The 15,864-nt window shown below is 33.9% G+C and overlaps 1 protein-coding gene and 1 long non-coding RNA gene across 4 annotated transcripts; one reads left to right on the forward strand and one right to left on the reverse strand.

The window, feature by feature from the left end:
* Window positions 1-1,826: 1,826 nt before the first annotated feature.
* Window positions 1,827-4,213, reverse strand: LOC125278544 (alpha-1,6-mannosyl-glycoprotein 2-beta-N-acetylglucosaminyltransferase). Its single transcript, XM_048207802.1, has 2 exons — window positions 4,080-4,213; window positions 1,827-3,948 (listed from the first exon to the last, which is right to left on the reverse strand). Exon 2 carries the CDS (start codon window positions 3,847-3,849, stop codon window positions 2,608-2,610), a length of 1,242 nt encoding a protein of 413 aa, XP_048063759.1. The 5' UTR covers window positions 3,850-3,948; window positions 4,080-4,213; the 3' UTR covers window positions 1,827-2,607.
* A 5,058-nt stretch (window positions 4,214-9,271) lies between these two features.
* On the forward strand, window positions 9,272-15,029 carry LOC125278545. 3 transcript variants are annotated; one of them, XR_007187172.1, is made up of 9 exons: window positions 9,272-10,319; window positions 10,731-10,790; window positions 11,122-11,201; window positions 11,321-11,368; window positions 11,481-11,535; window positions 11,621-11,641; window positions 11,796-11,871; window positions 13,860-13,928; window positions 14,222-15,029. It is a non-coding gene; the product is annotated as an uncharacterized LOC125278545 (long non-coding RNA). The 3 variants fall into 3 exon arrangements; XR_007187170.1 differs by lacking the exon at window positions 11,621-11,641 and having other exon boundaries at window positions 9,276-10,319; window positions 14,222-15,028; XR_007187171.1 differs by lacking the exons at window positions 11,321-11,368; window positions 11,621-11,641 and having other exon boundaries at window positions 9,277-10,319; window positions 14,222-15,028.
* Window positions 15,030-15,864: the final 835 nt, after the last annotated feature.

The following is a 15,864-nucleotide window of genomic DNA, read 5'->3' on the forward strand; positions in this document are numbered from 1 at the left end:
TCCCAGGAAAGTTTGAGTTGCCGTGACCCCAATTTCCACTTAAAGGGAAAGTTTACCCAAACAGTGAAAATTCTGTCATCATTTACTCATCCTCAAGTTGTTCCAAACTAGTATTTTTGTCCATACTATGGAGGTCAATGGTGCTCCACTACTGTTTGGTTACAAAACATCCTCCATTATGTGTGTACAAAGAAACTCATGTATGTTTTGAGTAAATGATGACAGAATTTTCATTTTTGGGTGAACTATCCCTTTAAATGCTGAGCATCTCAGTTGAGAAAAGATAAACAGATAAATATCTGAACCTGTATAACTGCATTACTCAGTCTTAGAGGAAAAATAGCAGGTTTATGGCTGGTTTCACAGACTAATATGCATGTTTGAGCTGTTTAACTGAAAGCAACTTGCACTAACATATCTTAAAATATGTCAGAGCCATTGTTTTGTCTTAAGATGCACATCAGTAATGTTTATTTCAAAGGCACTTTAATAAAGGCAACTTAAATGTCCTAATTGAACTAAGGCCTAATCTAAGCCTTGTCTGTGAAACCGTCCTTAAATAAAAAAAAAAAAAAATGCATGATCATTCTTGTCTTCTAAGATATTAAACACAATGTAAGGCAACAGTAGCTTGACGTCAAAAAAGGAAGAAATTATCAAATGATTGTCTGAGAAGAAAAGGTAACCCAGATTAGAGAGGACGGGGAATACCAGAGGAAAGCATGAATGCAAATTATGCAAACCGTCATATGCAAAATTAAAGCATGTTTTTAAGGCACATTACAATTCATCAGTGATTCATAAAAGTCACACATCTAAAAAAAAAAAAAAAAAAAAACACCAAAATATGCCCCGATGTTAAAAAAATAATAAAAAATAAGCAACCGAAGAAGAAACAGATCTATTTTTAGGAAACACCAGTAACGGAAGACAAAAGGAATGTCACAATCAAACTTAACAACAGAACAATAAACACAGATGTTCACTGGAAGGTTTATGATTGGTGATGAAAAGGAATCGTTAAAATGCACAATATGCATGCATTAAACCCCATGATCATTTTCAAGTGTCAGTAATGTTGTGACATTTAAAGTTGTGAGACGCAGAAAACCTGTCAGCATATCCAGCTCACTTTTCACCGCAAAATCAAATGAATCAATAAGAGAGATGTTTGATATTATCATGCAATATGCAAGAACATAAAGCCAGTTTTTGCAGGACCATTAATATTATAGTGTTGTGACATTATTTACAACACAGTTAAGCACATTTCCCCTCCAAATTCGTATTATCATAATGCAAAAAGATTATTTAAAGTGTGAAGTATCTATACATAATTGTAGTATTTGTTGTACTGACTTTAATGTACGCTAATTTATATTTTTGGGCATAATCCGGGCATTTTCACAGGGGAAACACGAACATCTTTCTGTCAAGAGAAGTTCATGAGCGAGTTTTGTCATGTGAACGCGCGAAATCGTATTATCTTTATGCAAAACACCAATGAGAGATTATTCAAAGTGTAAAGTATCCATACATCATGGGACATTAATGTATGCTAATTTAAATTATTTTAAAAGTTGATGCACTGGGGGAAAAATATGTTTTTAAAAACTTTTTACTTAAACATTCCATGTTTAATTCAGTGTTTCTTTGTAATTATTTGTGAAATTTACTAGCAATTTCTGAGTGAAAATTGTAAATCCTGTAATCTAAAAATAAAAAATGCTGGGTTGTTTCAACCCAAATTTGGGTCAAAAATGGACAAACCCAACCGTTGGGTTATATTTTTTAAATTAAATTTTTAACCCAACGGTTGGGTTGGGTTGGGTTTGTCCATATTTGAAACATCCCAGCATTTTTTAGAGTGAATTTCTTTCAGTAGCCTATGGGAATTAAAGAAGCAATTGATTTGGGGTGAAAATCAACCTGTTTTTTGTTTGTTTGTTTTTGTTTTTCATGAGATGCATTCACCACTCTAAAAATTCTGGGTTAAAAATAACCCAAGTTGGGTTGAAAATGGACAAACCCAGCAATTAGGTTGTTTTAATCCAGCAGTTGGGTTAAATGTTTGACCCAATCTGCTGGGTAGTTCTATATAACCCAACTACTGATTAAAAGTGACTATATTGCTTGCTTAAAATCAACCCAAAATATGTTGGAAATTAACATTTATTAATATGTTTAATATTTGAACAATTATTAACAAGTTTAATGAATAATAATTAAACAATAAACATTTATTAAATTGCTGTTCACCTTCTGATTATTATTGATGCATCTAGTAATTATGTCAGATTTTTAATTTCCAACCTATTTTGGGTTCATTTTAAGCTAGAAATACAGTAATTTTTAATCAAAAGTTGAGTTAAATAAAACTACCCAGCAGGTTGGGTCAAACACGCTGGGTTAAAATAACCCAATCTCTGAGTTTGTCCATTTTCAACCCAACTTGGGCTGTTTTTAACCCGGCATTTTTTAGAGTGACATTTTTCCATTTGCAAATATACACATACTCACATTTTCCCTATTTTTGGTGAAAGCAAAATCGTTAACCTGCAACATGTAACCCTGATGTTCTGAATGGCACACATTCAAACGTCCCGCTCAGAGTCGAGCTGCGTAGTTGATGCACAGCGTGTGATCGCGAACGTCCCCCCAGCCTCCGTTTTTCATGTGAGGTTGATGCTGCACCGGCCCGTGGTCCGTCACTGTCAGTATGGGAGGGAAAAGCGCAGAATGAGCCTCTTTAAGTGCCGCATCCACCCTTTCCTGAGCCATCTCCGGCCGGCAATCCTCCTTCTGATGCAGGCCGCAGTCGCCCGTGTGAAGAACCCGGCTTCCACGAGCCACCAGAACCTTGAGGGCTTTCGAGACGCACGTACCGGACAAGTTCTGGAGGGTCCAGTCCCAGTTATAATCATCATAGGTGCAGAACGCGTTGTTGCATCCCATCAGTTTGTAGTAGAGCTCTCTGGAGATTCCCATTCCGATGTTATGCTTGGTGGACAGCCATCCTGCCGTCTCCGTTTTGCTGGAAAGCTCGTGAAATCCTGATAAACCATTGTGGTTGCCCAGTGCGAGGACGTCGCAGTCCCCACAGCTGGTTTTCTTTACCTCGATCATGGACTTTAAGTATTTGTGGAAATCTGGCAGAAGGTAGTTGTCTTCCTCGATGAACACGACGTATCCATTGTATCCGCGAAGAACCTGCACTCGCTCGAACACAAAATGCAGCTTCCACCACCAATGGTGTTTGGTTTGAGTGATGGACGCTTCCCTGTAGTGTCCGTACGAATCCGGGTGTTCTGCGTTCAAACATCCCTTCTTGATGGCGTCCTCCTTTGAAATGTCTCTCGGACAATCTCTCGGATCTTGTCCTGGGAATTCGTTTGGATACAGCTGGATGCTGTAGGGGAAGTAGATCTGGAGGACCCTACAGAAGGTGATTCCCTTGACCATGTTGGAAATTTCCTCTGAGAAGTAGTCATGGCTGAATATCAAGAGCGTGTTTTGTACTCCATCGACTTTTTCCAGGGACTGTATGAGCATTTTGAGGTACGCCGGTCGATTGTGGACTTGCACGACGACCACCGCCTCCGGCTCCAATGGAAATTTGTCTCCGTTCTGAATGATCTGCCTGTAGTTGCTGTCATAGATGGACTTTCTCATACTCTGGATGCTGCCAAACTCAAATTTACCCATTACAGCAGTCTGTGTGCTGTCTTTCTCAGTCACATCCACGTTTGCATCATCTTTAGTCCGTCTTATGGAATAAAACAACATTATAAACACAACTAAAATGACGAGGAACACAATAAAGTTCTTCTTCAACAACCGGAATCTCATTTTCAATGTCAAAGCACCATGGAAACCTTATGTACTGCTGTTACACGTCTGTTGTGGGCATAATCCGGGCATTTTCACAGGTGAAACACGAACATCGTTCTGTCAAGAGAAGTTCATGAGTGAGTTTTGTCATGTGAACGCGCGAAATAAGTGCGCGATTCATCAAGCGAAGTGCGCGATGATGATCATTTGTTGTAAATGTCGTTGTTTGTAAAGCGCGAGCTACTCACCCAGATAAAGTGTCATGTGCAACAAAGTTGGAAACAGGAAGAGAAAGTGATCTGAGAATGAGGAGGTCTCTACCGCTGACGTGTACTTACAGTCAACAGGAACACGAGATCGCTCCTCCTCACTCCCTCACAAGACACTCTGTCATGAAACACATCACACACTTAAGATATGTTTTATACTATCTGTTAATAGATCTGTTCATATAGCCTATTATGCATTCATTAAAGGATATATTCATTGTTATATATATATATAACAAAATGCATAGGCCCTACTTGTTTTTTTTACATTTATTGATCTTTCATTTATATATTATTATTTTCATCATTAGTATTTTATATATATATAGTATTTTATATATATATATATATATATATATATATATATATATATATATACACACACATGTATGTGTGTGTGTGTAAAAAAAAATATATATATATATATATACATACATATGTGTGTGTGTGTGTGTAAAATATTTATATATATCATATATATATAAAAATATATATATATATATATATATACATATGTGTGTGTGTGTGTAAAATATTTATATATATTATATATATATATAATATATATATATATATATATATATATATACATATGTGTGTGTGTAAAATATTTATATATATTAAATATAATATTTAATGGTCATTGGTGGTCATATATACAGAGATTAATTTTTAATATATCAGTAATATCTGTTGATATAGGCATTCATTAAAGGATATATTAATTGTTATACTATTATTTACAATTTTTATTTTTAATATTAATATTACTAATATTATATATATTATTAATATTATATATATTATTAATATATAAATATATCATTAATATATATATTAATAAAATGCATACTTGTTATTATTTGCTTTACATTTATTGATCTTTCATTTATATATTACTTGTATCATTAGTATTATATATATATATATATATATATATATATATATATATATATATATATATATATATATATATATATATATATATATATATATATATTTGTGTGTGTGTGTGATTAGAATTGTTTAGTCCATTTAGATATTAATATTTAATTGTCATTGGCATAACTGTTGGTCATAATATATAGAGAAATGTGTGTTTACAGTTAAAGACAATTGAATATATACAAATAAAAATATTTTTAAAAAGGACGTCTTAATCTTAATTTTAATATCAAAGTAGTTTCCCCCTTTACATTTTTCATATAAAATGTATAAATAAAAATAAGTCACATAGAAAACACACAGAAACAGCCTTTCAAACACCAATGCCTGGATAAATTCAAATAAGTGAATGTGTGTGTGTGTGTGTGTGTGTGTGTGTGTGTGTGTGTGTGTGTGTGTGTGTGTGTGTGTGTGTGTGTGTGTGTGTGTGTGTGTGTGGATAGGACTCTATCAGATGTTCTGCAACCTTTACATGACAAAAGATAAAAACACAAAGCACCTTTTGTGTCCAGACATACAGAAACCAGGTGTTTAGCAGTCAAGAAAGACTTGTGTTAAAGATGTGAAACCAGCCTTGCAGCTCTTTTGATTATTCAGATCGCCTCTAGATGGCAAAAGAAGAGCATCATATTATATGTTAAACCCACTGCTTACATCATTTCTCTTTCAGAAAAAACAGAACTCATGTAACCCAATAGACATAAATGACTGTATCAGTGTGATTTAATCATGTTCTCACTGAGCAGGAAACCAACAGCCAATCAGGTGTTGAGTTTCAAAAAATAACACTCATGATAACAGATAAATACTGAATGCATTTGAATGATGGAGGACCAAGATGTGCAATTATACTTAATGTATAGATTAAGTGTGTAATTTTCCTGCAACTAACTAATTGAAATGTTTAAATTAAAAAAAAAAAAAAAAAAAAAAAATCGACTGACTCCCCCTATTGGCAAAGTACTCATAATGCACAGAACTGTCATGCTTCAGATGAACAATGTTTATTGCATGCATTTGCTTGACAATTCAGTGTATATACAGTAACAGAGTGTTTTGGACAAGAATAATCAAATATAAAATACATTGCATAAGGATGACTTAATATTTGCAATGATCCGGTCAAAGTTATGTAGGCCAATAACTAACAGGATAATTCATATGAAGTGGTTTCGCCCATTAAACCAATAAACTGAGGTCTAGCTGAGGTTTATTTAATTATCGGGTGGAACTGCAGTTCTTAAAAACATTCACTAATTAAACTTAATTACACAGAGTTCCCAGGATGTTCATGGCCTTAAAACAAAGGTCATACTGTTATGGTGCAACAGGCCTCAGTTTAATTTGATTGCAAGGGTTTAGCACCGTCTCTGGACATGTGATGGAGCGGTCAGAGACAGGCACAAGCTTTTTCCAACAGTCAAAGCAAAAGCTTCTTTCAGCTTTGAGATTTTATTAAAAAGACTTTACTTCATCGAAATGGTACAAAACTTGGAAAGGTTTTGCCAATTGCAATGTGAACACACACACACAAATCATGGACATGATTCAAAAAGGTTAAATGGTTATGAAAAATAAATAGTCACACTGTTCGCGGTCAAAAATGAACGCATTGGAAATTAATGGGAAACTAATTTCACCTACAGGAATCGTTCGGTACTGCGCCCAAACAAAATCTTACTAAAAGCTCATTTTTTGAGATATCAACCTCAAATTTGGAACACAACTTTTATTTATGGCTTTGATTTTCTCACAGTTTAATACAAATAGTATTTTTGTGCATTTTTCATAACAAGAAACGTAAAATTCTATAGCCCAACTTTTTATAAGTTCACTTTTTAAAACTTTTTTTACTTCAGCAATAATCTGCCAAGTGTTTTCTTTAAAAAGAGGCCAAACGTTCAAGATTTATGACAGTTTAAGTTGCTCAAAAAGTGAATAAATGGATTATAGCTACTGCATAAATATAACTTAGTTCCATAAAATCCCATTTTTGACCGACATGCGGAGAGCACCAAAGGGGGAAAGGGAACTTTGTTTCACATAAATCTGATCTTTAGCAATGACTTCTTTTAAATAGTGTACAAAGGGTCAGATGGTCATTAAACCATTTCGGACTTCTACAAAAGAGGAAATTTTGTGACTTTCTGTAATAAAACAGTTTGTGCTTGCATGCTTTCTGAGGAAACCCAATGCAGAACTAATTGATTGTAAAGCATCGACACACATCAGCTTGTTGTGCAATAAAACCACATACACATTTCATTTTGTGAATATTCTGCATCTGCTGCTAAAACTCACTCTTAGTAAAAAGGTTCAGTGAACTCCAGGGTTCTTGACTCAATTTTAAAGAATCCTTAATGTCAAAAAGGTTCTATATATGAAGAAATTCCTAAAATGATTGCATAATACTGTTTAATGGGTTGTTTCGATATTTTTTCTATTGATAAAGTGTTTACAAGCTGATTCATAACATTTAATTAAAATTAAAACAATGAATTAGGCCTGATTATACACTCTAAAAAACATTGGGTTAAAAACGGGTGTGTCTCATACGTCCTGAAAAGTGAAGCTGAGGGCTCGTTGATCGCCCCCTGGAGGCTGAATGCAGTACAGGTCATAAACCCCGCCCTCTCAATGCAGTCGAATGAGACTTCAGTGAAAACTTAAAAATAAATTCTGCTTCAAATAAAACTTTCTGAAAGATGGTTTTGGTCATTTAAGGTAGTTGTTCTCACGCTGATATATATTCAATTGTTCGTTTTTGTGATGATTTAGATTTTAGCTAGCAATTTGATGCTATAAAAACGGGGCGTGTCGTCGTGATTCGAAGTTGATTGACAGCTTGTCTGAGGACTGTCGGAGCTTCGAGGGGAGACTGAAGATGTATTAACTAACTGTTAATTTTCGATTTCTTTGTTATTTAACACCAACAAAATGAGTTGTTCAGCAGTAAACTGTACTAACCGACCTACAGGATCTGACGGATCACTGAACTTTTTTTCTGTAACATTAAATGTGGGCGTTATAAGCTAACGTTAATTAATAAATGTTATTAGTTAAGAAGATAACACACCTAATGTTAACCATGTCAGGAAAAAGCAGGTAATCGTTATCTGGCAGTTACTTATTATTTTTATGGGTATAAAATAATAATTAGCAGGACAAAACTAATGATAGCCTACTCTAATTACAGCAATCGATCTCCTGTAATGTTAGTTGAACTTGATTTAAAATGGCAGGACCCCCAGATAGCAAACAGACGTCGATTCAACGTTTATTTTTGGTTGTAAAGATCAGTATCAGTCGCCGATCAAATTTCAATGTTGATTCAACGTTCACTATTTGATCGGAACATCAGAACGTTATTACGTCGAAAATATAACATCGATTCAATGTCGAAATGAGGTTGTTTCATCAACTGATAGCTACGCCGACGCATATGATCGAAATCATAACGTCTGATAAATGTTGAAACTTGGTTAGAGGAATCGGACATTGCGTGCACTATAAATCTCTTTTCGGACGGAATAGGATCGTGCATGTCTTTTGTCTTATTTACTGATATAATTTTAATTCATTATAAAAACCCTATTTAAGTAAATTAAACAAGTTTATAGAAGTGGCTATTTATAATAAATCCACATAGCTGAGCAGCGAAATCTAGCAGGCTCTTACACTGATAAAATGCAGTCCTCAAAGTTTCCGTGATTTTTTTTTTTTGTCCGATGCCATCCATTTTAAAATTAAATGAAAGCATAGCCTACCGAAGATTGCTCAAACGGTATCGCAGGCAGGTCATAAAGCACACGAGAAGGAGCGTTAATGAAAATCATAAATGCAACATACTGTATGTTAAACACTGTTAATATTATATGAATACTTAAGATGCAAAAGCCTCTAAGTGCCGTCTGAAATTTTCTTCTAAAATGAGCATTTTTATCAAGCTCGTAGGTTCAGTAATTTCACTTGAATGGCAATTAATAGGTCCTTTTCATTGCCATTAAAGTGAAATAACTGAACATAAACATATAAGCTTCATAAAAATGCTAATTTGATAAGAATTTCAGATGGCACTTAGAGGCTTTTGCATCTGAATTCTTCATATATATATGTGTGTGTGTGTGTATTTATAAATTTATATATATATATATATATATATATATATATATATATATATATATATATATATATATATATATATATAGGCTATATATAGGCCTACTGTTTATATTTTAAAAATGCATAGAACATAAAGCTTAAAAATTGATCTTCATGTTACATGTATAAATAGGCCTGTGTACATATGTAAACATATATTTAAAAAAATATAACCTATTCATGAATCATGTTATGTATAGTTTTTAACAAGAGACAATATTGTGAAACAACGAATGTGAAATGACTATGAGTGTACACAAAGCAACACGCGCACACACGCGCACACACACACACACACACACACACACACACACACACACACACACACACACACACACACACAGATGCCTGGATGCTATATGCACACAATTACATATTTATCAAAACCAGCAAGTACACACATAATTCACCCACTCGACCAACAAAAAGAATCAAAATGTTTTTTCAGACTACATCCTATCTTACATTTTTTCATTCTGATTGTCATTGCTCATTGTTTCAGTATATGTGTTATAATCAAAATCTTCAACGCTAGTTCACATACTGTGTTTGAACTCTATCTCATAATACTGTATGGTTACAATTTTTTTGTTGTTGTTGCTTCCGTCCTGTGCTCATTGTAGTGGACATGAAAAAAATCTAATATATTGTATTATTATTATTTTTTTATTATTATTATTTTTTACAGTTAAAGAGAATCTGAAAGCACAAAAAAACTGGCTTTATATATATATATATAACAAAAGTAAAGTGTTGGTATAAAAATACTCCAAGCACGTTTTCAAAAAATATAAAAGTTCTTTTAAAGTTTCACTTTCCCAATTTGCACGAATGGGTCGATAGAACTACAAAATGCATTTTAAATTCATGATTTAATAATTCTGTAATTATTTTAAATGATGTATTGTTTTAATTATAGATGTATTTATTTACATAATGTTATAATTCTGCATGTTTATGTTTGTATGCTGCGTGACTGCGGCGTGTTTTAATGCGCGTGCGCGTTGAACGTTCGAATCGCTTTCAAACGCTGGAGCGGATCTGAGTTGCCATGGAAACGGGGAAACGTCAGGCAGCAGGACTCCGTCTCGCTGTTGTTTTCACGGATTTTAGGTAAGTTTAGTCCATAAAATCACACACATAGTATATAAAACTGTTCCTGACACTTTTCTTAAGTGTAACTGACACACTTCTGTTGAATATTTACTTAAAAGAAATGATTTAGTGTCTTTGAAAAAGTCCGTTAGCATCTCAACCGTTTTCAGAAGCGGTTGGCTAACTATATTCTGAGCCCTTGTTTACTGTAAGTTTGGGCTTTTAATCATGTCTTTATGTGTAGATGAGGTGTTTTGATAGTTTTGTAAAGGTTTGCTGGCAAGTTATCAATGAATGATAGTAAACATATTTATTTATTTAAACTAAAAGTATGGCTTGCTGTACCGTTAATCGGTGACGTCACTTACATGAGCGCGAAAATTAGCTGAAACTATTTCAAACATGTTTTGATCTCTAATGTAATTTCAGGGGAGACAGAAAACCCCCTCTACAACAAAGGAGAAGCTGACAGAGGAGGAGGAAACACAGGTGAACTGAGAAAGCTCATTAAATAATTTAATATGCATTTATTTCACAATATATCTCACCTATATCACCATGCATCTGCAGTTTTCTTTTGCAAAATTATTATTATATTATATTTTTAATTTATTAAGAAGTCTTTGACATTCAAATGTAAGTGACACTGTATGTACAATAGTGAATTCTAATACTAAAAATATAAATTCTGTTAACTTAAGAAATTATTTTTTAATATTATGTATATTATTCTTCCCACTTCTGCTCTAGCTTGGTTACTTGTAATAAACCTGTAATAAATATTGTTGGCTCTGTGACAAATTGCATGTTGTGTTCCTAGATCCTTCCATGCTGATGGCCTCCTGCACCCCAGCAGAGCTGAGTTACCTCCTGTCAAAGGCCATGAACCAGATGACTATAGTAAGCAAAACCTCAATCATTCAGCACACTACTGTTGAAAAGTTGTGGGTCTGTAAGGTTTTTACCTGTTTTTGAAAGAAGTCTCACATTTTAAAATCATTAACCCCGGGTTGTTTCAGTGAGACTGTCCTTGAAAGGCCTGTAGGCTAAATAATCAGCTAAATGAGGTAACATAGATGACAAGTATAATGTTATAATGCTTATAGTTATAATCATTTATTTAACTATTATGATAACAGGATATCATGGTCGTTAATTTATTTTATTGTATTTCTCTAGGTCTGTTTTGAGTTATGTTTTCAAGTGAAGAGACGCCATACTGTTCCACTCAAAGGTATTTATTTATTTGTATACGTGCATGTATTTTTACTGATATATTCTTAAATACTTTTTACTTACAAATGCTGATTGTGGTCCAGGGGGTCGACAACTTTAGGCATGTAAGTTATTTTTCTCAGAAATCTGGGCAGCTTACTCATTGCTCATACTCTTAGCCTCTAATATGTTTGAATTTATATCATCAATGCAATATTAGGGGGTAAAGATATCATTAGGGTTCTTACAGTTATGGCTGTACTATGCTCTTGTTACCAGATGAGATGTAATCTCTAGCGTTTGGAGCTGTGATTCTTCAGGACAAGATGCCATTCACACTTGATACATGAAGATGGTGAGTTTCACAATAGCTGCACAGTCACAAATCAAGAGACTGACACAAGCTTTCATCCTTATGAACTCACCCATATGTAGGGATGGGTACCGAAATCTGGTATTAAACAGGCCCCGGGGGCTAAATTATGAAAGACCGGAGTATCGATAATCTTGAACAATATTGGTTCTGCCGTCGGTACTGGAGAAATTACACGCACTTTTCATTATTGCTATATAGATGTTAGGGCTGGGGAAAAAAAATCGATTCACCTATCGCAATTTGTTTATGATTTAAAAAAAAAAAAAAAAAAAAAAAAATTATTCCAGAATCAATATTAATTCATATGAAATTTCTCTATTTTAGTCCTTGCCTATAGACGAGGTGGACAAAAGTTACCCACTCTTGTGTCATTATCAATGCTTGTCACGTGACGTAAACCAGTCCTGCTGTTAACGAGCAGAATTACTGAAGGAAAGAAACAACAACAGAAAAAGTGAAAAACTTCCAGCCACAGCCTTAGATGAAATCAACCAAAGATAAAAAAAAGACCTTAAAGGGTTAGTTCACCCAAAAATGAAAATTATCCCATGATTTACTCACCCTCAAGCCATCCTAGATGTATACGACTTTCTTCTTTTAGACAAACACAATCGGAGATATATTTAAAAATGTACTGCACTACAAAAAATGATTTTCTTATTTAATATTTTCGTATTGTTTATATTCCAAATATCTAGAAATTGTTAAATCAAAATGCTTTTTCTAGATAATTAAAATTACATAAAATATTTCTTGGGGGGGGGGGGGTAAGAAAAATCTGGTTTCTGTTTGAAATCCCAAGATGAAATTCAAAAATCTAAAATCTGTTACAGTTGCCGATGGATATTGCCGCGCATATTGTGGGCAGCCTATAACACATCTCGATTGAGACAAACTGCCTCAAAGCTCATGTGTGCTGTGATGTACGATATATCTGTGATCACATAAACAGTAACATCTTCTCAGCATGTTTAATAATAGAACCTGTTATAATCTGTGATTTTGTCTACACTGGATGAGTAGTGACGCAACACAACAAATTCCTGACAGTAAGCTGGTTTCCGGTTCTATTTTTGACGTAGACCAAGTACTTTGCAACAGTCGGTCAGCTTTTAGCTGTTGAGGCGCGACACAAAAAAAGTCATGTCTGGTATAGACACGGTGTTAGTTGTTGTTTAGAGTTGTTTAATCCTCTTCTGCTGAGATCTTGAGAGATTTAATGTCTTTTATCTTCAGTTGATTTCATCTATAAAGCAATGTTAATTATGTTCTTAATTTGTATATAATAAAAAGAACCGATAAGAATACCGTTGAAGTACCCGATCAATAAGTAGCAGTAGCAATACCGTTAGAACTGTAAGATACTTATCCCTACCCATATGACATAATTTCTATTAGTCACATGAAATAACTTCTTAAGGCTGTCCTAACCTAATGTAGCTCTACCCAACCACTGCATGGAGGCTGAAAGATGGCTTCCTGAAGATGAAAGGACAATATGGACTTGAGGAGGGGAAACAAAAATAACTCTTTTTCATATTCACATTTATATGATATGTGAGGATTAGGAGGGGTGTTTTATTCCAACTCTAGTCTTCATACAACATGTGTTTGTCAGGATGGTTGTTATTTTGTAAGATTAGGGAGAGACTACCTCTCATTTGTGTGCCATGTGTACTATAACTTTAGAACAGGAGCTTGTACTCCTTTGATTTGATTGAAAAGTTTCAGATGGAGCTGTTTTTTACTTTCTGTTCCCATTATGTTCATTTACATGCAAACAGCTCATGGTGAAATTTTTCTAGCATTTATATATACTACTACTATTACTACTATTAATATTGTTCATATTATTAAACAAAATTAACAAGATCTTTTAAAAACATAATATAATGACTTTATTATAAAAGGACCCACTATGAAAACAGTTTTACAGTGTTATCAGTGTCTTTCCTTTTACTTTACAGCACATCACTGACAGGCTTTCCTGTGTATCACTGATTCAAGTTTTCCACTATTGTATTTATCCAAATGAGGTTTGTAAATGCATGGATGTTTCATATTTTGCATTAATTATTTCTCTTATATGAAAATTACAATGTAAAAGAAGACGTGACAAGGTCATTGGTTATCTCACAAAATGCCACGTTTGAGGAATATTCAGAGGGGCGAATTGAAATAATTTCTTTTGGGCATTATCATGCCACAAATATTGTATATTGAGCTAAACTTAAACTAAACCTGGAATGATAATTTGTGTTACCAGATGAGATACTTTGTAATGGGTATGTATGATGTATGATTTTGATCTGTACTATTTCTATTGCAGGTTCTCAGGGATCCCCAGTTGAAGGCATCAGGACATCAGATGTTGGCCTGGACATATGTACCAACAGTACACCACAAAGACCTCTGCTTTTAAATGGATGGCTGATTACTACCATGTTCTGTGCGGGTATTATTATAGCAAAACTGAGCACCTGTGACAGTGGGATTTCTAATTTTAAAGAATAGTCATACATCAGTAAATTATTTTTTTATTTAAAAATTTGAAAGGATTTTTAAAAGTTGCAAACTTTTTTCTCCAGTTACAAAAACAGCTACACCTTTTCAATTTCTTCATTGGGGGTGCACAAATCCTATTTCACAAATTAAGAAATTGATATGCTCACATTTAAGCCGTGTTCTTTGGACACTGTAACAGTCCTGATATGATGTCACACTTTGCAGTATCTTTTTTATTAACATGAATTCAAATTTTAACAAATATATTCAAAATGTAAAGATATACAATCTGACAATCTGATCTTGTCATTATTAATCAATCAGTAATCAACACTGCACCACCCCGAAATTACCATGCACTGTAGAAGTATGGTTTTGGCAAGAAATGAACAGTAGCTAAATATTTATTATAAATGCTACTATTTGACATTCAGTATTTTAGTCTATATTAAAGGGATACAAGTCTCTTTTATGTATGATGTTTTTTTTTTATTACAAACTGTTTTTTGTTTGTTTGTTTGTTTTGTAGCTAGCACTTAATATTTCTTTAATGTTACCACATGAGAATAGCCAAACAGTGTAGGTGATTCACAAAATCATACACAAAGAAATGTGTATGGAAGTAATTTAATGCCAAATGTTTTTGAAATAAAAAGCTTGTTGAATTGCACTAATTGAAAAAAAAAACATGCATCACATTAGCTGTGCTTGCATTTAGATGCATTGTATTTTTAAGGCTTGCATTTTTATGGGCTGAAATTCAACATGGTCGTATATTTAAGCTGTGAATATTTCAATTAAAAATATTTCACACAAATTTTCATTATTAAAAATTCAATAATTTATATTCACCTTTCAGATTTCACTTCCAAAATATTCATTCTGTTTAAAAATACAACCTATAAAATTCAACTAGCAATTTTCAGTCCATTTTATTTCGCTTTACAAATTCGCTTCCACAAATTCAGTGGTTCAAATTCGGCAGAAAATTCAACATTTCACATCCGGGGAACTGCAGGAAAATCAGTAGAGTGCCGATGCATGATCTCCATCTGCTGTTAGTCGACTTCACCAGCAGGCGCCGCTAGCGGCTGTTTACAAAGACGAGCAACGGCTAGTAAGTCATCATTCATTCATAAAAACGGATTTACAGAAATGGAGCAAGCGGTAAGTGAATGTGTGATGATTATCAGGGCCAGTATAAATGCAGAAAAGCTGATAAAGACACAAAAGCTGCATTTATGTTTAATTCAGTGTTTAATTCAGCCGCGCGGTGTTGTAATACTATGGTTTCCCTCATCCGTCATAGCTCCCTGCCATCAGGACATATAAAACTCTTAACACAGCTTAATGGACTCGTGTACAGTGATATAAAAGACCAAACTCGCACCTCATTTGTGATGTAGATTATACTATATAGGCTCCAAGAAAGCAGATACTGGCATAAAGTTGTTTTGACCCTGAACG

This window comes from Megalobrama amblycephala, linkage group LG11, assembly GCF_018812025.1.
Source record: "Megalobrama amblycephala isolate DHTTF-2021 linkage group LG11, ASM1881202v1, whole genome shotgun sequence".
Taxonomy (NCBI): domain Eukaryota; kingdom Metazoa; phylum Chordata; class Actinopteri; order Cypriniformes; family Xenocyprididae; genus Megalobrama; species Megalobrama amblycephala.